Consider the following 23313-nt stretch of genomic DNA (forward strand, 5'->3'; position numbering starts at 1 on the left):
GCCCGTGCTCCACAACGAGAGAAGCCACTGCGACGAGAAGCCTGCGCACCGCAACGAAGGGTAGCCCCAGCTCTCCGCAGCTAGAGAAAGCCCGCGCACAGCAACAAAGACCCAACGCAGCCAAAAATATAAAATAAATAAATTTTTTAAAATGTCTCAACTGAATCTCAGTGGTGTGAGAGAGGGGACAGTCCTTAAGCTGTCCACACTGATGTCTGGACTAAAAGGATGCCTGTTACTAAGGAAGAAAGAAAGAGTGGAAATTGGGAAATGGAAATTGTGCCACAGACAGCATGTGCCAAGGCACAGCGAGGTGACATTTCCGTGTCTGTTTAGGGAACATATAGCATTGTGTGCCCAGATCAAAGAGTCCAAGTAGTAAGTGGAAGAGGGATAAGAGGTGGTAGGAAATGAGACTAGAGAAGCAAATCCACATTTTCCACTAGCTTTGGAAAGCTCTGCTGGTTCAGCTGAACGGGGCAATCGCCAGGGTTCAGACCAGGCTGGTCAGGTGGCATCCGCCGGGGCACCAGGCTGAACTCAGCACCCCTAGTTCAGACCCCCTCCTCTCTCAAAGGAAAGCTCCCATGTGGCTCTGTGAGTCACATAGGCCCTGCCAAGGCTTGGACCAAGTAAGCTAGAATGTACATTGGCCAAAGGCCCCTAATTTTTCCCTTAGAGAACCAGAGGTTAGTCACTCTGTGACCTGGGTACACTCCAAATGTGTTTCTGTTATCACTCTATGTGCTTGACCCAACAGGAAGAGCCAACATTTATTGAGTGCCTTCTGTGTGCAAGACATTGTTCTGAGGGCTGCCTCATTTAAACCTCACATTTTCCTTAGGAGGGAGGTATTCAGTTTTATTACTGCCGTGTCACAGTTTGGAGAAACTGAAGCAGAGGCTTAAAATAACTCACCTAGGGTTACTAAATGGCAGAAGCCGAATTCAAGCCCAGATAGTCTGGCTCCAGAGCTCTCACTGGTAACCACGGTACAGTTCTGCCAGTGGATGAGGTCCCCCAAATCAGGAGAAAACATTGGGATTGAGGCAGATGGGTGGAGGTAGGACTGAGCACAAAGCGTTTTGCTGTCTGTCTTGCAAGGAAGGAGTAAAAACTCGTGCTAACAGACCAAGCCTGGTCCAGGCTGGGACATCTGCCTTTGTCCCCTCCTCCTGCCTCCTGTCTCCCCCCCAGTGCGATCTGACTCTAGTCAGCACAGCCCACTGAAGAGCTGCCACTACACCTTTTCATTTCTCTCATCCCTGCCTCCCAACTGTCATGACTGTAACAGGGTTTTTGTGCATCTTGTTTAGGTTTCTACCCTTCCTTCTTTCCTTTCTGCCTCCCTGAGAATGTACAGGATCCACCCCCAATTCATCGGTCCCAGACCTGTGTCAGGAGGGATGACTTGTCCCACCCCCCACCCTGTCCCTCCATGTCATCCTCTTGAGCTCTTCTTCTGGTCTGCACACACCGCCTCGTGGCCTCTGCTCTCTCTGTCATCCCTTCTCTCTCGTCCCTCTAACATCTGCTTGCACCTCCACTGACTTCAGCCTCCCTTTCTATCCAGAAATTCTGCCCTCCTTCCTGCTCCTTCCTACCAGTCATGCATTATTTCCAAAGTGTGGCCTGAGTCATTCTGCACACTAGCATGTGTTTGCCTTGCCCCTGCCTGTGATGTCCCGCCCAGCCTGTAATGCCCGGCCCCTCCCCTCCCTGGAGAGTGTCCCGACTCTCCAGCCCTCAGAGCTGGCTCTCTTCTTTGAGCCCCTCCAGTATTTGCTGTCTGTGCTACCACTCGATGGTCATGTGGCATTCTGTCACTGGTTGCCATGATGTGGCTTCACCATATCTTAAGTTCTTTGAAGACAGAAGTTATTTTTTTTATCCATTTGGATCTACTGCAGTGCCTGATGCATTGCTTTTCTATTTAGTAGATGCCAAATAACTCTTGATTGGTTGGTGACAGTAATTCCTAGGGCTCTTTACATATGCTTAATGTTTGTTTTTTTTTTTAATAAATTTATTTATTTATGGCTGCGTTGGATCTTCGCTGCTGTGGGCAGGCTTTCTCTAGTTGCGCCGAACAGGGTCTACTCTTCGTTGCGGTGCGCAAGCTTCTCATTGCAGTGGCTTCTCTTGTTGCGGAGCACATGCTCTAGGCGCGCGAGCTTCAGTAGTTGTGGCACACGGGCTTCAGTAGTTGTGGTTCGTGGGTTCTAGAGCGCAGGCTCAGTAGTTGTGGCACACAGGCTTAGTTGCTCCGCGGCATGTGGGATCTTCCTGGACCAGGGCTCGAACCCGTGTCCCCCTGCTTTGGCAGGTGGATTCTTAACCGCTGCGCCGCCAAGGAAGTCCAGTATCCTTCATGTTTGTTATCCATTGCAGTTCCTTCAGCATTTGTCTTCCCATTTTGAAGAATCCTAATCACTTTTGGACATTCTCCTCTCTTTTAATCAGCTCAACTCGGCATTCCTGGTCCTTCTCCAGCCCTGCTGGGTCTTTTCAGAGATGCAAGGCTGAACCACAGCCATCTCCCCTTGCAGGGTACATTGTACCCCATTATAGCTTTAACCTGTGTTTTCTGCTGCCTTCCTGGCCTTGGAAGCTGTCTTTGTTAGGGAAGCTCTGCACAACAACCAGGAATATAGCCATGTAGAAGATGCTGCCCGGAAACGACAGAGCCCTGCCAGGCACATCCTCTCCCAGGAGGCCAGGATCCTCCTCCATCATGCACTTTCCAGCACTGCCTAGAATCCTGCTGCTCAGGACAGGCTGTAGGGACTGGGGGTAGGTTGACAGGAGCCAGGCCTACAGCCTCATTCAGAGGCCGTAACATAAAAGCTCATGGGTTGACAATGTAGAGCAGTTGATTCGGGACATGGGCAGTAAGATGGAGTTCTTTGTTAGGAAGAGTGAATCAGGGAAGGCTTCCTGGAGGACAGAAGTGGTGTGAGGTCACCCCTTACGAAGCTTCACACGTTTTCATTCTCCACTCCTGGGCAGAAACTTCCTGAAAGGGGTTGCCTTAGCATTTCTTTTTTTGTTGTTGTTTTTGGTTTTGGCCACACCACAGGTCTTGTGGGATTTTAGTTCCCCAACTAGGGATCGAACCTGGGCCCTCGGCAGTGAAAGCGTGGAGTCCTAACCACTGGACCGCCAGGAAATTCCTGCCTTAGCATTTCTTTACTGGTAAACGAGCAGACGTCTCTGGGTGGGCTCTGCCACCTCTGCACCTCCCCTGGCAGTGCAGGGGTTGCTGCTCATCTGGCTTTTCCAGCTGTGATGCAGGGTCGTGGCCTCAGGGACAGCCAGGGTTACGGGAGGCCAGGTGGGGTTGGGCAGCTTACACAGCAAGCAGATCAGCAGGGCCAGGGTGGAGGGTCCTTGATGGGGAGTAAGAGGAAATGAGGTTGGGGAGATGGGGGGATGTGAGCCCTGGTTTGTATATTCTCTCTTTGAGAAGGTACAAGATGCTAAGAATCTCCTCTTAGCCTTTCTTTTTCTCTCTGTCCTCCCTGAGGCATCCCTGTGAGGACCTGCTTAAGTTAGAGGACAGGGCTGGCCTTTCACTTCCTTTTTGTTCCTCCTGACCTTCCCTCTCTGTGTTTTCCTGCCCACTGGCTCTAGGCAGCCCCTCAGGAGCAGCGAGCAATTGAGAGCACCTCCGAATAGCATTAAAAGAAATCAAATTCTTAAATGGTATTTCCACTGAGTGGCGGAGTCTCGAAGCTTTTTTCCGAGGGCACTGTGGCAGGAAGTCCATCCATGGTGGGAGGAGCCACACTGGCAGCAGTAGCTGTATCGGAACGGCCTTCAACAGGCAGTTAGGCTTAGGCAAAGGTCAGGCTCACTGGGCTTCTCCGAGTCAAAGAGATTCGCTTTAAAACCTCTTCATTGTGACTTCTGGGAAATCTTAGCTGGAGATAGGGAACATTTTCATTTCCTGTCCCCACTTTAGAACATACCTGTCTTGGAGGAGGGCTCCCCACGTGGAGCAGAGAGCAGTTGTCAGTGGAAGTCTGCTTCGTGCGGCCAAATTGGGAGGTGGAGCAGGGCAAATGAGGCTGCCTTGGCCCCGCCGGGGGGGACCCAGGACAGCTACTCCCTGCCTGGGAACAGGGCACAGTCAGCCTGAGCAAATGGTAGCACTGAGGGGCTACCCACTAGCTCCTGGGACCTCATTAAGCTGAATTGTACTGGGGACGTTTGGTTGAAATGGGAGCAAGAGAAATAATTGTGATTAATGGGACCCTGGCTCCCGTCAAGAGGATGGACAGACAATCACGTCAAGACCAAGCTGCTGACCCATCCTACATCCTGTCCTTTCCTACCACTAATGTTCCACCCTCTCTTGCTCTGATCTCCTTCCTGTGGCTTTGGGAACTTTCAGGAGGTGACGACAAGGCCCACAGCAGCATCAGGAGCCTTTGCCAGTGGAGGAGGAAGTGGGAATGTGGTCCCAGCGTGGAGAAGCAGAGGGGTCAGAATACTCACGCCAGCCCCTGGCCATCACTCGCAGCCTTTCTTTGGGCAGAGGCAGCTGGGGCCAGGGAGCAAACTCTAGCCCTGCCCGGGAAGTTTGGGGAGGCTTCATGGCATACGAGAGCTCAACTCTGACGGTGTAAGCGGTGCCATTTTAAAATCGTCATTAGCAGTGAGGAAACCCAGCCTCAACCCATAGAAGAGTGCAGGGGCCAGGGTCATTAACCAGGCTGATCTAGCCTCTGGCAGGCTGCATTTATCCCAATCTCAGCTGTACACACTCAGACCTTATAACGGGTGGCTTTTACCCACGGGCTTTTCTTTGCATTACTGACAAGTCAGAGAGATCACAGGCCCTCCAGGTCATACAAAGCAAGACTCCAGTTCTCCCACGTGACAGGAGGGTGAACACACAGCAGCCCTAGCCCACTGGCTCTGCCAGGACCCAAAGACTACAATTGCAGGGGCTCTGTAGCATCTCAAGAGGTGTTTTATTTTCCTTACTGTGTTACAGTAGGTTTGAAACAGAGTTTGGGAACGTGCATCAGGCATGGGCAGAGTCCCCCCAAATGCCCAGATCTCCTCTCTATTGGGCCTGAGAGAGCAGCTCCTTAGTGGGGTGAGAGGACAGGACTCTTTCTCTGTGGCCCGTCCAGGGATGTAGGTCAGCAGGGCTTCTGGCCCCCTAGCGCATGGCCTTCACGTGCATCAGAAAAGGGTGCCCTACCTGGGTAGTCGCACACGGCGCACACGATGCACAGCCTGGTGGGGACGGGTTTAAGGAAGGATACAGGTGACTACAGGAGTGGGGGGCTGCATAAGAGGAGCCCAGGGGAGATGGTACCTTCTTAGCTGGCCGGATGATGAGGCAGACATGAGGAGGAAAGGAAAGGCGGAGTGGCAGGGGCTCCCCCTCTGGGTACAGTGCTCCTTGATCCTCTCAGTGCCTTCAGCTGTGCTTTCATGCAGTTGATCTGACGTTAGTCAGGGATGAGCATTCTGTGTTTTTGTGTCGGCATTGTTTGCCATTTCCTATGTTCAGTTCAATGGAACGAGTAAACTGCCTGGTCCCTGGCTGCCAGTGTGGAACTTCTCTCTGTTCAGTCCTTCTCTCTGGTGCCTTTTTCTGGCCTGCTAGAGGGGTTGGTGTCTGTGGCCCTGTTGCCAAGAGACCAGGTGATGGTGAAAGAGAAGGAGCCCCATGTCCCCTTCCCTCAGCGTTGGACCCTCTTGCCCAAGCCCAACCACCTTTGGGTGGCCTCCCCAGCCACAGCCCAGTTCTGACGACTCTGAAGAGTCCGAGCCAGGAGTTGGCTTCCCAGTCCACACCCCAGATTCCTCCATTCCAGCCGCAGTTGCCTCTCCTCGGTGGGGTCCGTGTTCTCCTAGAAGGGCCTGAGACCTTGAGGCTTTCTCAGCCCTGTGCTCAGATGTTCCCTCAGCTGACCGTGGCCTGACGGGCACGCTCAGCCCCTGGCTTGGAGGATTTAGCACCTGACGATGGTCAGGGCCCTGCCCTGTCCTCGTAACTCTTCCTCTAGCGTTCGCTTCTATCCCTGCCTCGCCAGGAGTGGGGGGTGTGTAGGAGACCAGGGGAGGCCCATGCAGCTGCTGCCTGCGCTCCTGCCTGGATAAAGAGAAGAACCCAGGCTCGCTGCAGTTATATTCAGTACAGGCAAAGCCAAGTGCGAAGCAGCCCCTTCCGCTCGTGACGTCTGGGTGCCTCTGAGTCATCACTGCTGGCCGTACTGACCGAAGCCAGTTTCTGCCCCTCTGGCTCCTATGAGCAGACCTGCTGTGACGCGGCAGCTGTGGGACAGCCTTGTCACCTTAGAGGGGTTCTTGAAACAGGCCTTTTCCAGTCAGGTGGGTGCCACTGGACTTCCCCAAAGACAGTTTTCTGTCCCAGGAACTTTCCTTCTGCCAGGGGTCTGGAGAAGCTAGGACCTTTTACCTTTCATCATCTATCTGTTGTGTGCCTACCATGTGCCATTAATAAGGTGTACCATTAATAAATGCCCATCATATGATACTATAGTTAATATTGGTATGAACAAAGTGCTGTGAGGAAAAGCATTAAGTATATAAAGGAGTGGTTCAAGTGTGCAGAATCTTAATGGTGGGTAGAGTAGGAGTTCACAGGTGTAGTAATAGGAAGAAGCATTCTCGCCAAAGGGAGTAGCCTGTACAGAGGCCTGGGACGATGCATCTGTGTGGAGCTGGAGGTGGATTGGCGGGACTAAAGCAAAAGAATGAGGGCCACAATGGTAGAAGATGAGACCAGGAAGAACCCAGTTTTATAAGGAGCTTATCCTCTACTGTACTAAGGAATTTGAACTTTGGTAGAGAACAAGAAAAGGATTTCGGCAAAGGAAAAATTGATCCAATTTGGGGTTTTTTTGCAAAGTAACAACGCTTATTGAGAAGTTACTATGTGCCAGACTCTTCTTAAGTGTTTAATTTGGGTCTGTTCATTTATTCTTTAATAAAACCCTTTGAGGACTTCCCTGGTGGCGCAGTGGTTGGGAATCAGCCTGCCGGTGCAGGGGACACAGGTTCTATCCCTGGTCCGGGAAGATCCCACATGCCGCGGAGCATCTAAGCCTGTGCACCACAACTACTAAGCCTGCGCTCTTGAGCCCGCAAGCCACAACTACTGAGCCCTCGTGCCTAGAGCCCGTGGTCCACAACAAGAGAAGCCACCGCAATGAGAAGCCCACACACCACAACAAGGAGTAGCCTCCGCTCTCAGCAACTAGAGAAAGCCCACGCGCAGCAACGAAGACCCAACGCAGCCAAAAAAAAAAAAAAAACAAAACAAAAAACCCTTTGAGGTAGGTGCCATTATTATGCCCATGTGACAAATAGGAAAAAACTGAGACCCAGAGAGGTTAAAAACCCACTCAGGACCACACAGCTGGTAAGTAGTAGAGCAAGACGTGAACCCAGATGGTCTGGCTACAGAGCCCGCATCTAACCACTGTACTGCACAGCCTGTGATAAGCCGCACACTGCAGCATCATCCAGGGGCCATTAGGGACTGGCGAGGCTGGTGGCAGGGATGCCAGTGAGGGGACTGTCACCCACAGCCAGGACCTGAACTCGGGGAGTGGCGATAAGATTAAAGAAGAGGGGGAGAATTCAAGAGATGTCTATGAAGTAGGACCACTGTGACCTGGAGATTGACTGTGAATATAAAAGGAGTCGAGGATGATTTCTAAGCTGCTCGTGCTACTGAGTGAGATAAGAAATGCAGGCGAAAGTGCAGCTTTTGTCGGGAAGATAGTAGATTCAGGGTTGGACTCGTTGAAATTTATCTGGTGGAGGTGAATCCTGAAGAGAGGTCTGGGCTGGAAACAGGAGTGGTGGTGCCATAACTCTGAGCCATGCAGGACGGAAATTGTCTACAGCCTCAGATGGCCCCCTGGGGAATATCCGTATTCAAGAGGCGTGTTGGTGCGAAAGAATTCACAACTGAAACCAAGAAATCACGGAGAAGACGCCAAGACTGGGAATCACAGAGGCCTTAGAAAAGAGTTTCAAAATAGAAGGGGGAGTGCTTAGCTTTGTCAGATACCTAAAAAGAAATTAATAAAATGGCAGTTAAGAGGTCTTGAGTGACCTTTGAAGTGGTAGTCACATTGGAATGTCGACAGTGATGACCAGCCGTGTTGGATGGAGAAGTGAAAGGAGGTGAGGTGAATACTCCATGGGTAAAGAGAAGGAGGTCGAGTGGATGGGACGCGAGGTCAAAGCAAGGTTTTCTAGGATGGGCAGGATATTTGTAGGCAAAGAGGTAGATGCTGATGGAAAGGGACTCAGGGTGGTTGATTATAGGAGAAGGTGACTTGTAGGAACAGGTGCCCCAGGAAGCAGGTGAGGGTGTGATCTAGAGCCAGGTGGGTTTTTCTGGCCACTTCGCGCAGCTTTCGGGATCTTAGTTCCCCAGCCAGGGACTGAACCCAGGCCCTTGGTGATGAGAGCGTGGAGTCCTAACCACTGGACCACCAGGGAATTCCCTAGAGCCAGGTTCTTTTTCTCCAGGGTGGAAGGGAAAGAAACAATTACTCATGCCACCGTAAGTGCTTTATGAAGGCAAAGTGTGGGTCCGCATAGAAACCCACGGCAGTTCACATAAAGCCTGAGCGTTGGGCTCAGCAAAGCAGAGTACACGTGCCCCAGAGCAGGCCTTGGCATCAGGAAGATATAAGTGCCTACAGAGAGGGAACTGGCATTCGGATTTGACCCGATTGGACAACATTTGGTTACTTTCAGGTCAGAGATTTGACAACCTCGTACAGTTCCTCCACAGGTCCTACACACACTAATTTCTTCTGACAGAAAAGGCCAACTGACTTCTCACCCCTAGCTCAGTCCCTGCAGGGCTCGGGGGCAGCCTCAGGGACCCTGGCCGGGCTCGGGAGGACACCCACTTCGGCTGGCTCCCTGGCCCAAGCTAAGGGCCGGGGTCCAGGATACTGTGTGAGGCCCCAGATGAAGAGCAGTCCTTGCCGCTCCTATTGGCTGGGACCGCTCTTCTCCGCATCAGCCGGGGAACATGAGGAGGAGTGGGGCCGCTCAGGTGCACCCCACTTCCAGAAGGGATTCCAAAGCCTGCCTCAGGCTCGGGAAACCTGTGGGAAAGGACGTCAGTGGTGGTGCCCTGGACAGGGGTGGGGGCAGAGCGAGGGCCCCCAGTTCCGCCACATTCCCTACATGAACCTCAGGGAAGAGAGAGTTAAATTTCCCTCCAGCTTCCAGCCCCGGGTTTTCCTGGGAAGATGAACAGTCTGCCTTCCTTATTGTCTGCACCAAAGGAGCAGATTGCGTCAGTTTGTAAACTGCGTTGCCGCTTGCAAAGGCCTGGAGTCAGCAGGTTTGCATTTCCCAGCAGACTCAGACGCTGCTGATCGCCTCGGCTCCTGCCTCTCCACCTCAGGCAGGACCGGGAGCTGCCCCCCGACCCCCCACCTCTGTCGTCCCACCCCTCATCCCTGAGGTGTTCAAGGAGAGAGAGAAGGAAGCCCCGAACTTCTGGCTGAGCCACCTTGCCCAGTGCTCCGGCCTTCCCTCAATTTCCAGGAGCCTCTCGGCCCCTCTTGCCAACCCGAGCCTGATTTCCAGGCATTCCTAGGGCTTTGGCTTAGATGAGCGCACAAATGTCAGAAAAGAGGTTTTCTGGGAACAACTGGCGCTGCGGGTCAGGCTTGAAAGCATAATTTTGTCTGGAGGTGATGAGGGGTTAGTAGCAGCGGCGCCGGTGGGGACTGGGGCCCTGCTACTCCAGGAGCACAGGGGAGCTCGGTACCGCTTCTGCCCCTCACCTGCCCGCTCCCCACCGGCGGGTGGCGGTAGTGAGACCCAGGAGGCATTTCATAGGCACTGCCTCTGCGGCTTCCGGAGCGTTACATTATTAATTGCATTGTGTTAATGCTCATCGTCTCTGAAGGACAACCTTGTGTCTGCGTGTGGCCGAGAGTGGAGGGGACGAGTTCGCTGTGTTAGGCTGCTACTATATGAAGGTGAGGTGTCTCTTCAAGTTCACGGCTCCGGCTGGGGCAGCACCTTACAGCCTTCATGCAGCATCAGTGATGGTGGAAAGCCCAGCTCTCCGGCGGCGTGGCTACCTCTGCGGGGCAGGAAAAGGAGGCTCAATTGCACTCTGGTCGCCCTGCATCTCTGCTCACATTCTTGCAGGAAGCTCTGGATGGGACGTGCGGGTTGGGAAGAGCTGGAGTGCTTTTCTTCCTCTCTGCAGGCTCTCCCTCAGGGCTTGCCGATGCGCCTGTGGGCCTCCCCCCTGCCCTTCTCTCCCACGTAACCCCTTGTCTGTCTTCTCCCTCATCGACTCCCAGTCATACTGGTGCGCCACCAGGGCCACCACCCCTAAGCCCAGCTCATACCTTAGGACGTTCTGAGCAGAGAGGACCTTAAAAACCGGGTTCAACTCTCACTAACATGTGGGGAAACTGAGCCCGGAGGAGGGTGTGACACCCCAGCCCAGAAGAGCTGGTCCCTGGATCGCTGTTTCAGTCCAGGGTTTTTGCTATGCTTCTCAATGCCTTCTCCCCATCCAAGCCTCATTCCTGTCTTGTTCCCAGTTCCAGGCTTGTTACTGATGGCTTTGGGGTTATTTAAAGCAGGGCTAGGACCAGACAGCATATGGAAAGGACGGAGGCTTCTGCCTGTCGTTGGGGCCGGTGATGTCATCTCCCCCGAGGTGTCCGCGCTCCTGCTGCACCTTCTGGAGGAACCTGCAGCCGGCACCTCTCCCCTTCCCGCTCTGCCACCCCTTGTGCAGGAAGTCTTCCTTTCCAGACGCCCCAGGGCAGGCGTGTCCTGAGCTGCTGCTCTTGCCCAGCTGACATCACCTGTCCTACCCGAGGCAGCCACCTCCCTTGGGGAAGGGAGCATTGCCCTTGGCTGTTTTCCAGGCAGTCTGCATACAGCCTCCCAGCCTCTGGGGCCGGGGCTCAGTACTTTCCTGTGTTGCCTCAGGCACTGCACAAGAGAGAGCCCAAGACGCTCTCCCGGGGCAGATTGTACCTCTTTTCCATCCTCCCAAAGCATAAAAGGGGGAAGGTGGGTTATATGGGAGGGGAGACTCCCCACCCTCCCGCATTGCCAAAAATCGCCTCTGTGCTGTGCCTCCTTTGGCTGCCCTGAGTCACCACGTGGAGCGTAACGCTCCCTGCTGTATGTCCTACCTGGTCTAATATTTTAAAATTCCTTTGCCCTAAGTGCCCCTGGCTGCCTCATTTAGGTTGGCCTTTCCGTGGAGGCGGCCTCCAGCTCACTTCCCCCCGACCCCACCATGAAGAAGGCTACAGGAGGGGACCTGCGTGTTTCCAGCTTTGCCCCAGACTTAGAGCCCTGGGCATCCAGCTTGGCTCCTGGAGCAGGAGAGGGACAGCTGAATGAACCCCCCAAGGTGGTTGAAATTTCCTCTGTGGTCTTACAGCTGAGCTATCTGGTCTTCTTCCCCAGCACACAGTACTCTTTCAGAAGGCTGATTGGCTGGGGGGCCAGGAGAGGTTAGCGTCGTCGGCTCTGTAAGAACATCAGCCCCTGTCTGCCTTTTGTTTCTCCTGCTTCCTGCACACCCCCTCACCTGGCTGGCCCGGCATTGCACCCCGGCAGACTGTGTCTCACTGCCTGGAGTGGAAGAATGACTCCGCCCCCATCGCCTGTTTGATCGAAGTAGTCGCTGCGTTAAGAAGCTGGACAGAATCCAGAAGGGGACCGGTGGCGGGGGGCGGGGGGAGACCAGGACGCTCCAGCCGCTGAGAAGAGGGCTGTGGGAAACAAAACGTTCAGGGCCACCGCCACCTTCCCTCCCCGGGTTGCTTCCAGCCGTGGAGGGCAGGAACTGCTCAGGGTCTCCTCTTTCCTCCTCCCCTCCTGCCCTTCCCTGCGCACCCGCAGCTGCGAAGGGTGAGACCACAGCCTGTTGGGGTGGGCACTGAGGTGTGTGTGCTGCCTGGGACGGGGGTGCTTCCTCAGTAATTAGGAGACGTGCAAATTAACAGCCTGTGCCATTTGTATTAATTTGGTAAATAAGCCAGAACAGCTTCATTAGTGGCACCTTAATGTGTCCCGCTGTGAGGCAGCAGGGCCTGCTGGCTGCCCCGGCCCGCAGGCAGCCCGGGCCCAGTGGGGCTAGCTGCTCCCCCTCTGGGCATGGCTGGCTGGGCCACATCCCGATCGGCCCTGTGGTGGAGAAGGATCCCTCCCCCCTCCACTGATTAGAAAGGCATCTGTTTGTTCAGCTGGGTTTGGGGACAGTCACTCATTAGGTTTTCCCGTCAGCCTGAACTTCCCTCAGCTCCCACTCTGGGTGTTAAGAACCAAGGGAACTGAGCTCAGCCACACAGGGCTGCTGCTGGTTGTAACCAGCCTGGCTGCTGTCAGCTGGCCCTTAGTTGAAGGAAGAGGAAGCAGTTTTACGTCACCAAAACTTCACGGCTAGATTTAGGATTTGAACCCAGGTCTGTCTGACTGCAAGATTCATGCTCTTTCTACCACCTCATGGCGCAGTCAGTACACCCAGCTCTGGAGCAGATTCAGAGAACAGGCTTCACTTGCCTTGGAGCTGCCAGTCTAGGTGGAGAGTAAAGACATTTTGAAATGAAATAACTGCCCTTCCCCAGAAGTAAATAATTGATGAAGATGAAGAAGCAGCATTTGTATGTCAAGCACTCGTCTAAGTGTTTAGCACACTTACATTAGTGCATTTATCGTCAAAACAGATCCTTTGAGGTAGGTACTATTGCAGTTCCAAGGTAACTGATTCACCAGAGCTCACGCAGGTGGTGGGTGGATTTGTTTGGCTCCAGAGTTGGTGCTCTTGACCTCTGTGCTGTACATTGGCCCCTACGTGCCAAAGGGAGAGTAAGCCCATAGATGTTCAGACCAGGTGTTCAGTTCACTGCGGGCTGAGGTTTAGGGAAGCCTTCACAGGAGGGTGGTGTGGAAGCTGGAAGAGCTCACCTCACGGGGCCTAGTTCAGAACCACAAAATCCCCACCCACTCTGCCAGTACCAAGAGCACAGGACAAGAGATGTTGGCAGGTGACCAGACCAGCAGGGGTGCACAGTGAGGCAGCACCTCCGTGTCCTTCAGTGCCTAAGGATCAGGTGTGACCTTTGGACATCTAGGCTCTTGCTCTGTCTTTTTTTTTTTTTTTTTTTTTTTTGCGGTACGCGGGCCTCTCACTGTTGCGGCCTCTCCCGTTGCGGAGCACAGGCTCCGGACGCGCAGGCTCAGCGGCCATGGCTCACGGGCCCAGCTGCTCCACGGCACGTGGGATCTTCCCGGACCGGGGCACAAACCCGTGTCCCCTGCATCGGCAGGTGGACTCTCAACCACTGCACCACCAGGGAAGCCCTCTTGCTCTGTCTTAACCAGAGTTATCACCAAGCCGCCTCCTCCACGTGGCACCACCCCTTCTCATAGTCTCTCCGGAGGCAGTCTCCTCCCTCCAGCTCCGTGTGTTGCTAGGTCTCGGCATTCGGCTTCTGTATGAGCGTTGAGGAGGGGGAGTGAGAAGAAGAGCCATCATCTGTCCCTTGCTGACATTGCTTGTGTCCACATGTACACATACCCTGTGGTCCCCTCAAGGCCATTATCAGCCCACCTGTGTACACACCAAATGCCCACATGCTTATGAAGTGTTCTGGCAGCCTGTAGTAGTCACCCAAGGCCTGACCTACCTGAGGTCACATGCCGCTGTAGGAGGCCTCCCAAGGAAGACGGTGAGTCCAGATCTCTTCCTGGAACATTCCAAGATGCCAGAGAGACAGGTAGCCATGCTGTATACCGCTTTGCACTCTACACCACACTCCATGAATAGTTATCTCATTAATGCTGCGGTAGCAGAAAGAAACCAGAAGAGGTTTCTTGTGTGTTTGACAAGAATGAGCCTCCCCTAACTCCTGTCTACAGTTCGAGGCAGCTTGTAGGAAATTGCTGTCTATGTATCTGTATATAGTCAATCCTCATTACACGTGAGTCCATATTTGCGAATTCACTTAATTACTAAAATTTATTTGTAACCTCAGTCAGTACTCCTGGTGCTTTTTGGATCATTTGTAGATGCGCACAGTCTCCTGGTGAGCACATTCCCAGCTAAGGCTGCACAGGCAGTGGCTCTGCCTTCTTGTTTCAGCTCTCATTCTGCAAACAAGTGCCCTCCTCGTGGTCTATTTAGTGCCACGGTTTTCCGGTTTTTGCACTTTTTGTTGTAGTTAAAAATGGCCTCCAAGCATGGCGCTGAAGTGCCGTCTAGTGTTCCTGAGTACAAGAGGCTGTGATGCGCCTTAAGGAGAAAATCCATGTGTTAGATAAACTTTATTCAGGCATGAGTTACAGTGCTGTTGGCTGTGAGTTCAGTGTTAATGAATCATCAATATGTATTAAATGCAGTGTCTTTAAACAGAAACACTCATAGAAGAAGGTTATGTTTTGATAAGTTGATAAAAATGTGACTAGAGTCTTGTAGGAACCTAACCCTGTGTTTCCCCTGGGGGCAGTGGTTCAGGATTCCCTAATTCCTTGTTCATGATGACTTTATAGAGATAAGTACCCCAAATAACTGTATATAAGCCTATGCGTGTGTATATGTATATATATATTTTAATTAGGAGAAAATATCAGAAATTTGAGTCTTTAGGCTGAGTCTTAAAGTTGAACACAGAAACAGAGCTTTTACAGATATGGACCCACATAATGTTATAGTCAAGTCACAAATTCCTAGCAGTCAGTATGAAAGAGAGACATGATGAAGGATGAACACATACACCCACCTGGGAGCGCCCTGCTGAACCCTCTGCTTGGTTCCCATGCAACTTTCCCAGAGCTAAAGAGTCAAGACTTTGATCTTCAGACTGAACCCCTGTGCCCATCCAGGCTGGGGCGTGGCCAGAAGGATAGACATAGCACAGCGTGAGGGCAGAGAGGCTGCGCGTGAAAGCCCAGCGTCTCAGGAGCAGCGGGAACACTGGCCCAGCCCTATCCCTCCACTAAGCCCAGCCCACCTTCCCCTGAGCCCAGCTGTTTGATTGAGAAATTACTGTGGTGGCGGCAGCTGTAATAAAAGGGGAAGCAGAGACCCTGGGGCGACAGCTTTATCTCCCTCTACAACGCAGGATGGATTGGGCGGCAGCACAGTGCCCAAGGCCAGAGATTTCTTTCCTCTGCAGCTGGCTGGGCCCAGGGGCTTGTCAAGCCCAAGTTAACATATCGATTGCAGGAAGGGAACGGCTGGGTAAGTGTAAAGCCAGAGCTCACCTGCCAAGAGAGCCTGGCTGCTCCCCAGCAGTTTTGGCCCCAGGTGTGGCTGCTAGTCGCCGGGGTCGCCCTCTAGTGGGAGCCTTGAGAGGCTGGCATCTGGTTTGTGGCCTCAGGGTGAGATGTGAATTCGACATTGGCCTTGTAGAGTGGGATCTGAGCGCGGGCACCTTATAGGAGAGAAGGGTTGTACCTGGCCAGTTGCCTCTGCAAATCATCTCTCTGAGGTTCTTGTCTCCATCCCAGGAATCTGGTGCCAAGAGAAGCCATCAAGCTTCTTGTCACACCGGCCCACCACAAGCCCTCGGGCTGGAGGGAGGCCTTGTGCTCGAGCAGGGCAGCCATCCTCAGTTTTAGGAAAAGGACACCTGGCAGTGAACACATGGAAGACAAGAGGTCGGGAATGCGGGTGCTGGCATGGGCCTGGGCTCAGCGTCAGTCCGGGAACTGTTCCAGTTTGATTTGCTTTCAGCTGGTCATGAGCAGGTGTCTCCTGAGCCCCCAAATGCAAAGGAGCCCAGTGGTTTGGTGGTGGGAGCCTGCGTCAATACCCCGTACTCTACCCGTTGTCTCATGAGCCCCCAGGCACAAGGCAGGCAGCCCTCTGCTTTTCCCAGAATTCTCCTGGGACCTGCTGCTGCTTGGCCTTAGCGCATGTGATAAAGCTCGGCAAATGAAGGAGATGGTCTTCTCATGTATCATCTGCCCATCCCTGTTCTTGTCTGACCGCTGCAAGCCTGGCAGCCTCTTCCTCCATCCTTAGCCCTCCCACTGTAGGGGCGCCCAGTGCTTCAGCGCCCCGAGCATTTAAAAGGTGACAAAGGGTTCCTCAGGGAGTCTGTCACTCACCTCAAGTGAATTTAGGTGGCTTATTGGCTGATGAGCTCTTGGGGCCCCTGTTTTTTTTATCAAGTACCATTTTGCCCACCTGACCTCTCCCACAAATGCAGGTCCTCCAGTAAATTGATTGCCAGAATTCGAGAAAGGAGAGACACGTTTTGCCACCTCCAGGTGCTGGACGCTGGTTCTCCCTGCTCCAGCCCTCAGCGGTGTGAGGCCCGCGTGGGGTAGACCCAGCCCAGCAGAGCCCAACACTTCTGCCCGCCCCGGCTGTACCAGGGAAGTGCAGGGTGGTGGAGGGAGCCGGCCTCAACCCAGTGGAAAGCGAAGAAGGGGCGTCAGAGGTGTGCCTGGAGGAAGGAAGGACTGCTCCTGAGACAGAGGCTGTGGGGGAAGAGGAGGGGAGGGTCTTTTCTGCTCCCAAGTCAAGTGGGCGGTAGGGAAAGAAGGCAGCAGGGCAGCCTGGCTTCTGCTCCCAGCTCTGACCCTTGCGAGCTCCACTTCCCTTGTCTGTGCATCAGTTTCCCTGCCGACAAAATCAAGTTGGACTGGATGGGTATAACATCTCTTTTTTTCTAGCTCTCATAAACTCTGCGTATTCCCTTCTGTGCCACACCCCCGCTTCAGGTGTCGTTGAACTTGCGTTCCACCTGAAGGGGTAACGGGGGGGCCTCAAGTAGGAAGAAGGGTGTTCAAGAGTAGGAAGAAGTTAGGGTCCCACCCCCACTGCCTTCCCTCCGCCGCCCAAGCCGCCTCTGTCTGCTTACAGGGAGTCGTGTTCTGCGTCTCTCCCTGCTGAGTCAGGACTCCGCCAGGTGGGCGGGCTGCTCTCCTCCCCCCTCGCCCCTCGAACCTAGCCCTCTGCCCTTGGCTTCTGCCACTGGCTCCAGCCCAGGCTTCAGAGAATTCCCAGGTACTTAGACATTCATTTTATTGCTTAATCGAGCTTGAAGCCGTTTAAATTAATACAAGTTTTTACGTTTGTCAGCAAAGGCTTTTACAGGCCCCTTTAGCAGGAGAAGAAAGAGGTTGGGAGAGGATCAAAGAAGGAATTCCTCCTGGGCCATTGCCTTCGTGAGGCGGGAGCAGAGTCCATGCCAGGTCTGGGGGTCCTGGGTCTTGGGGAAGTCCTCAGGGGAGGAGGCCCGGGAGCCCTTGGGCTCTGCAGGGATCCTGCAGGGTCTGGGGATCAGCCATAGCACTGGGCCCTGAGGTCTGGGCTGATGGTGGTGAGCACACCCTTCCAGTTACGCTTTTTTAGGGATAACTTCCTGCTGGAATCACCCCCGAGCCGCCCCGCCCCCGTGTGGTAGTGTACTTCCTGCCCACATCTCTCTGCTCACGTGTCCCCTTCCCTCCTCTCCTCACCTGGCTTTCATCCCACCTCTTTCATTACCTTCATTAAGCATTACTTCTTTCAGCTCTTCCGGGAAGAACACAAGTTCCGCTGTCCTCGGGGATTGCCTTGCTCCCCCAGGGCCTGTCTTCAGGGCAGAGCTGTGGTTCCATGGGTGCTGAAGAAGAGTGGGATGTCCCCACAGCTACAGCCGCTGCCTGTCTCACCCCGACCTTTATCTACATGCTTGTGCGCACGCGCGTGCGCACACACACACACACACACACACACACACACACACACACAGAGAGAGAGAGAGAGAGAGAGAGAGAGCTTGCTTAAGCTAAGGAGAGTCAAGTTTACCCTAGTAGCTCTCTGCCAAGAGGAAGGGGAGGGGATTTGAGAAGAGAGGGGAGTTTTGAAGTTGCTTTGTCAGTGACGTATCTGTCAACAATGGTTCTGGGCTGCAAGAGGCTGAAAAGTATAGACCAGCTCACAGCACTCAAGTGGAGTGTTCTAAGAGCCTCCCACAAGCTCCTACTCTGCTTGGCTCATCCTTGCAGCTACTCCTGTCCCGTGGAGTGACGGTGGTGGCAGTGGCCCAGGGCCGCTCTCCTCCGCTGCCCACCCTGGGCCCCTGCTGCAGGCTGACGCTCCCTGTCTCTGCTCCCCAGGTGGAGGTGGAGGTGGAGGGCATGGACAAGGCTGGCAACTTCATCGGCTGGCTGCACATCGACAGCGCCAACCTGTCCGTCCTGCTGGTGGAGCACGCGCTCTCCAAGGTCCACTTCACCGCTGAGCGCAGCTCCTACTACAAGTCCCTGCTGTCTGCCGAGGAGGCCGCCAAGCAGAAGAAAGAGAAGGTAGGCTGTGGAATTGGGCCTGGCCGGGGAGGAGGCGGCTGCCTCTCTCACCCTCCCCTCCACCCCCATGCACCAGCACCGCTGTCTCCATACGACAGACAGAAGCGGTTCTGTCACCCCTCAACTGAGTGACCCCGGTTGGCATTGGTCTCAGACCCCATGTCAGGAACCGCACGCTGAGATGGCCCCGGACCCGCTCTGAGCACTCCCTGTTGGGCCAGCTCTGGTGGCCCTGGAGCAGGAAGCAGCATGGAAGGTGACCTTGGAGCCCCTGGGCCACAGGAGACCGGGAAGCCTTCCCTCCTGCACCCTGCCCTCCGGTGCTCTCAGAGAGGCCGTTGGCCTGCAGCCCACGTCTGAGTTTCCTTCACATTGCCCTGCAGGGAAGCCCATTTTGGAAGCTGCCCCAGGAGATGCATAAAGCTGTTAGGACCCAGATTTACAGCCCATCAGTCTCTGCAGACACTGCATTGAGGAGACAAGGGGGGCGGGTCGGAAAGCAGCTTTTGGAAACAAATGGACGATTAGAGAACCCAGTGGTTTGGGTGATGGGAGCCGGGCTCGGCACCCCCCGCCCCCAGCCTGTCGCCACTGACTTACAGCCCAGCACCAATAATGGGGATAAATCAGCTGGCCACCAATGTGTCAGGGCTTCTCTGAGTCTGAGGAGGATTTCATGGGACGGCCATGCTGAGCCATAAATTTGTTCCAGGAATAAACGTTTCTTTCCCCATGGGGCAGCCATCTGGCTTACAACTCGCCTCTCAGAGCCGAGGCCCAGGCACCTGCCACAGGGAGTCAGGGCTTTGGGGCCCGGAAGGCCCCTCGGCCTCGCCCCCACTCCGGCTCTTCCCACCTGTCCTCTGAGAGAGGACACATCACTTCCCCCAGGGGCCCGGTCCGGGACCCCTTCTTGGATCTCTGTGTATGTCTTATTCCCATCCCCTAGAGATTAGGGCAGGTGACCGATCCTACTGGAGCCTGAAGGACCCCGGGGAGAGCTGGCCCCAAAAGCCAAGACAGGTAACAGGGACTGTCCATGCCTTGGAGGAGTGAGCAGGCCACCATGGGGCCCCCAAGGAGATTTCCACCCTTCCTTGTCCCAGTTCTGCTCACATTAAACCCTCTCTGCCTAGACTGATGGGGAGGCAGACAGCCTTGGCTCCAGCAGAGGAGCTTCCTCTTGGAGTTCCTGTTTGTGGCAGCTGAACTTAAGACTGCCACCTCCATGTCCTCTGCTCGCCACGTGGAAATGGAGGAGACGTGGTGCTGGGCCTCACGTGCAAAGGCTGAACAAGTTAGCAGCTGGGTCTCAGCGTGGCAAGCACCGGCCTCTAAGGCCCAGATTCTGAAAGCATCTTTGCCCCCCGGCCCTGCTCCTTGGCTACTCGGCACCTGAGCTGAGAAGCTATCTCTTCAGATCTGAGTGATCTTCTGCCCTCTGAGAGTAGAGACCCCAGAGGGACCAAGGAGAGGACAGAGAAGGGAATCTGGCCAAAGATGGAGGGTGGTCCCTTGCTTAGGTGCTGAACTGGGCATCACTGTTTACTACGCAGTGGATTTGTCTGAAAGAACCCAAGTCGTCATTTCGCGGGTGCCACGTGATGGTGCTGAGGAGTAATTGCTAGTGATTAATTACTTACTCAGGCTGCATGGTTTTATTCCGGTCCAATTAAAATGCGGCGCACCACCTCAGGGTGGGGGCCTGCCTGCCTCCTGGGTCCCTCTCCTGCACATCTCAGCCTCTTCGAGGATCCCGGGGTGACCTCACATGACTTGCCTCATCCTGATGGGGCCGGGACCCAGGAATAGTGTGGGCAGAGCCTTGCAGCGGCCCTCACAGTTAGCTGCACTCAGAGAAGTTGGTGGTCCTCTGGGGGACAGTAAACTATATATCTGAGGTGTCCCCAGGATCCCCAGCCTTGCCCCACTGGTTACCCCATGAGAGCTGCCTTAGCTGTCGAGAGACAGGCACATCTGGGGTTAAAAGATCATCGTGGTACCTATGAGCTGACTGAGGAAAGTAATACGGAGAGATTTTGTGAGACAAGGAGCAAGCAGAAGTCTTAGGTGGGTGTGATTATGTGCGTGTACATTTCTGAGCAGGTCTGTCTGGGGAAACCCCGCAGTGCTGTATTCCCAGCTCTGAGAATTTAGCTGCCTCCCTGCCAGGCCTAATCCCTCCCTGTGCCTTGCAGACGCCTCTCCTCATGAAGAGGCTAGTCAGGCCCTCCCCTTCCTCTGTAGGAGGCTGATGCAGGGCTCCCCTCTCCGCCTCCTTTAGGGATCCTGGGCAGGTCTGAGGACCAAAGAGGGAGCCGCAGATGGCAGCTGTCTGGACTGTTCCGCCATCACCCCTCCCCCTTTGTGCCCCAGCAGGGCCCTTGACAGGGCTCTATTGGCCATTGGTTGGCCTTTACTGAGCTTGGCTTCCCCGACGCAGGCTTGAAGGCCTCCACCCCACTGGCCCCATGCCAGCCCCACCTCCGGAGCCTCCTGAGCAGCGATATTAAATAGGATTTAGAAAGGAAAGGCTCCAGCCAGTGGAGCCTCGGTCCACACTGCCCATCGTTTGCCAGGAGGTGCACCCAGGGCTCCCCAGGGAGGAGGGAGGGCCAGGGGCAGGGTGAGGACAGGAGGGGAGACAGCCTCTACTCCTGACCTGGCCCCGCAATGCAAAAGCGATCTGAGCAGGACAGGAAATGGCGCGACGGAGCAGCGTGTAGCAGAGGAGGGAGGGGCTTCCCTTGCCCACTGCCCACTTGTGTCTGTAGCCAGGGCCATGGAGGGGTCACAGAGGGTGTCTTGCCGATGTGTCTGTCCCCTCCCTGCCCAGGTTCTGCAGGGGGCAACAGAAGCCAGTGTGGGCAAAGCAGGCCCTTGTTCTAAGGGTGGGGACCTGGGCGGCCAAGCCCATCCAGTTGACTGACTCCTTCCCACCAGGAAGCCACACTGACCAGCTTGGGCAGGGACCCCGCACGGCTCCACGACTGAAGGGCCAAGCCCGTCCTGTCTTACAAGTGGAGCTCCTCCATCTGAGGAGGAGCTCTCCCTCTTCTGCCCTTTAGCAACCTCGTGCTTCCCGTGTTTTCTCACCTCAGGAGGCAGCAGTATACACCCCTGTGCTCCCCTCCTGCTGCCCCGGGAGCTGTGGGACACCGACAGGACTGGCCCATTGCTGCCTCCTTGTAGGAGAGGGGCCTGAGGGCCAACCCGAGGCTTTGTTTACATCATCTGTGACCTCTAGCCCGCTGCCCACCCTGCACCTGCCCAGGAAGATGCTCCACCTCCTCTCTCCCAGGAGGAAACCTGATGCTGTCACCTGAGGCACCTTTACTTGAGGAGTCGTTAGCAGTTTCTGCTCTCAGCCTGTCAGTCTGTTCCCAATTCATCCACACGGAAGAAGAAGCCGGGTGGGGTTAGGATGGGGGCCCACGCAGGAGGCAGTACAGGGGCCCTGCCTCTCCAACCCGCTGTGTGCTGGGAAAGGAGGGAGCACGATGGGAGAGGGGAGGGCCGCTGACTTGGTCTGGAGCGGGTAGGGGCACTGAGTGCAGACAGATTGGAGGGTGGTGTGGTGGGAAAAGGGGGCAGAGGACAGACTGCCGGGTCAGGAGGGCCACTGCTGGGGAGGGGGCAGAAGTTTGGGGCCAGCTGATGTCTCTCCCATCCCTCTCCGCCACCCTCTGGCAGTCTCGCCCGGGCTCAGAAAGTCCCTGTTGCTCGTTCCAGTTCTCGGGGCCCTTGCCTCTCCTAGTGAAAGGACACACACTCGTGCCACATTAAAGGCAGGAGCATGGCCTCTGCGGGTGTGGCCCAAAGTGGTTCAGTAATTCCAGCCTTCCTGCCCTTCAGCTGCTTCCTGATGCCCCCCCAGGAGTCCGTGTGTCAGCTGCGTGATCATGTGGTCATACTCTGCCACCTCTTGCAAGGGAAGAAAAGAAAAGACTCAGAGAAGGCATGTGACTTGACAAAAGTCACACAGCAAAGTAAAGGGCAAAATGAAAAGACCGGAGTCCACATCTCCCCACCTACAACTTTCCCCATTGCTCAGTACTATCTTTTGTGTCCAGAGGCCCAGTCACTGCCAAAATTCCCCTTGAAGAGCTCTAGGGCCAGGCCACCTGTGTTCAAATCCCGGTTCTGCTACATCTTGCAAGCCCGTGTGCCTCAGTTTCTTCATTTGTAAAAACAGGGGTAACGTTTATACCTTTTCAAACGGTTGCTGTGAGGATTAAATGAGCCAGTACCTGGATAATGTTTAGTGTGGTACCTAGTAAGCATGTAAGGTTTGGGCTAATATTTTATCACCACCCCACTCATTCCTGTGTGTGTGTCTGTGGGACCCCGTGTGTGGTCCAGTCCCCCGTACTCCCCCACCCCCTTTCCAGCGCTCAGATGGAGAGCCACCTCCCTCCCCTGCTATGACAGGCCTCACTACTGGGATAATCTCCTGGCCGCAGGATTGGATTTGACGTGCTGTCACCCCGAATCAGCTTCTGAGCCGCTACAGCCCTGACAGTGCAGGGCTAGGGGAGGGAGGGAGAGGGAAGGGTGGAGGGGTGTGGCCCAGCTTCTGAGCCGGGGTCAGAGCAGCCTGCTGGAGGTGAGAACGGAGGCATCCTCGCCCAGTGACAGCCCTCGCCTCCGTGGCCCGGGGCTGTCACTTGGAGAGTCTCAGGAGCGCCTGTGGCCCTGTGACAGTGGGAGGGCCTGGAGAGTTCAGAGTGACCCCCGCAGGGTGGTATGAGGGAGGGAGATGGGGACCCAGCACCACTCCAGCACCGAGGTTCTCACACGCTGGTATGTGTGGGAATGGGAACTGCTGGGGAGACTTTGGTTTTGACTCATTTTCCCTGGGACACTGAGAGCACATCCTGATTTGGCAGGCTGGGGTGGGACCCAGGCACCTACACTTTCAATAAGCTTCTCATGCCCGTCAGAGCCGCTGGATGGGAAGTGCTCTTCCCATCCCCAGCCAGGGGCAGGAGGGTTCCA

At 54.8% G+C, this 23313-nt stretch overlaps 1 protein-coding gene across 1 annotated transcript in view; it reads left to right on the forward strand.

Annotated features, from left to right (window-relative positions):
- Positions 1 to 23313, forward strand: part of SND1 (staphylococcal nuclease and tudor domain containing 1) — a 418829-nt gene that overhangs the window by 386345 nt on the left and 9171 nt on the right. Inside the window, exon 17 of the mRNA XM_029233933.1 lies at positions 18127 to 18315. Within this exon, the coding sequence (XP_029089766.1) occupies positions 18127 to 18315 (189 nt within the window). The remainder of the gene's footprint in view (positions 1 to 18126; positions 18316 to 23313) is intronic.

Source organism: Monodon monoceros, unplaced genomic scaffold (assembly GCF_005190385.1).
Source record: "Monodon monoceros isolate NGI ecotype Baffin Bay Population unplaced genomic scaffold, NGI_Narwhal_1 Super_Scaffold_2, whole genome shotgun sequence".
In the NCBI taxonomy this organism is placed as follows: Eukaryota; Metazoa; Chordata; class Mammalia; order Artiodactyla; family Monodontidae; genus Monodon; species Monodon monoceros.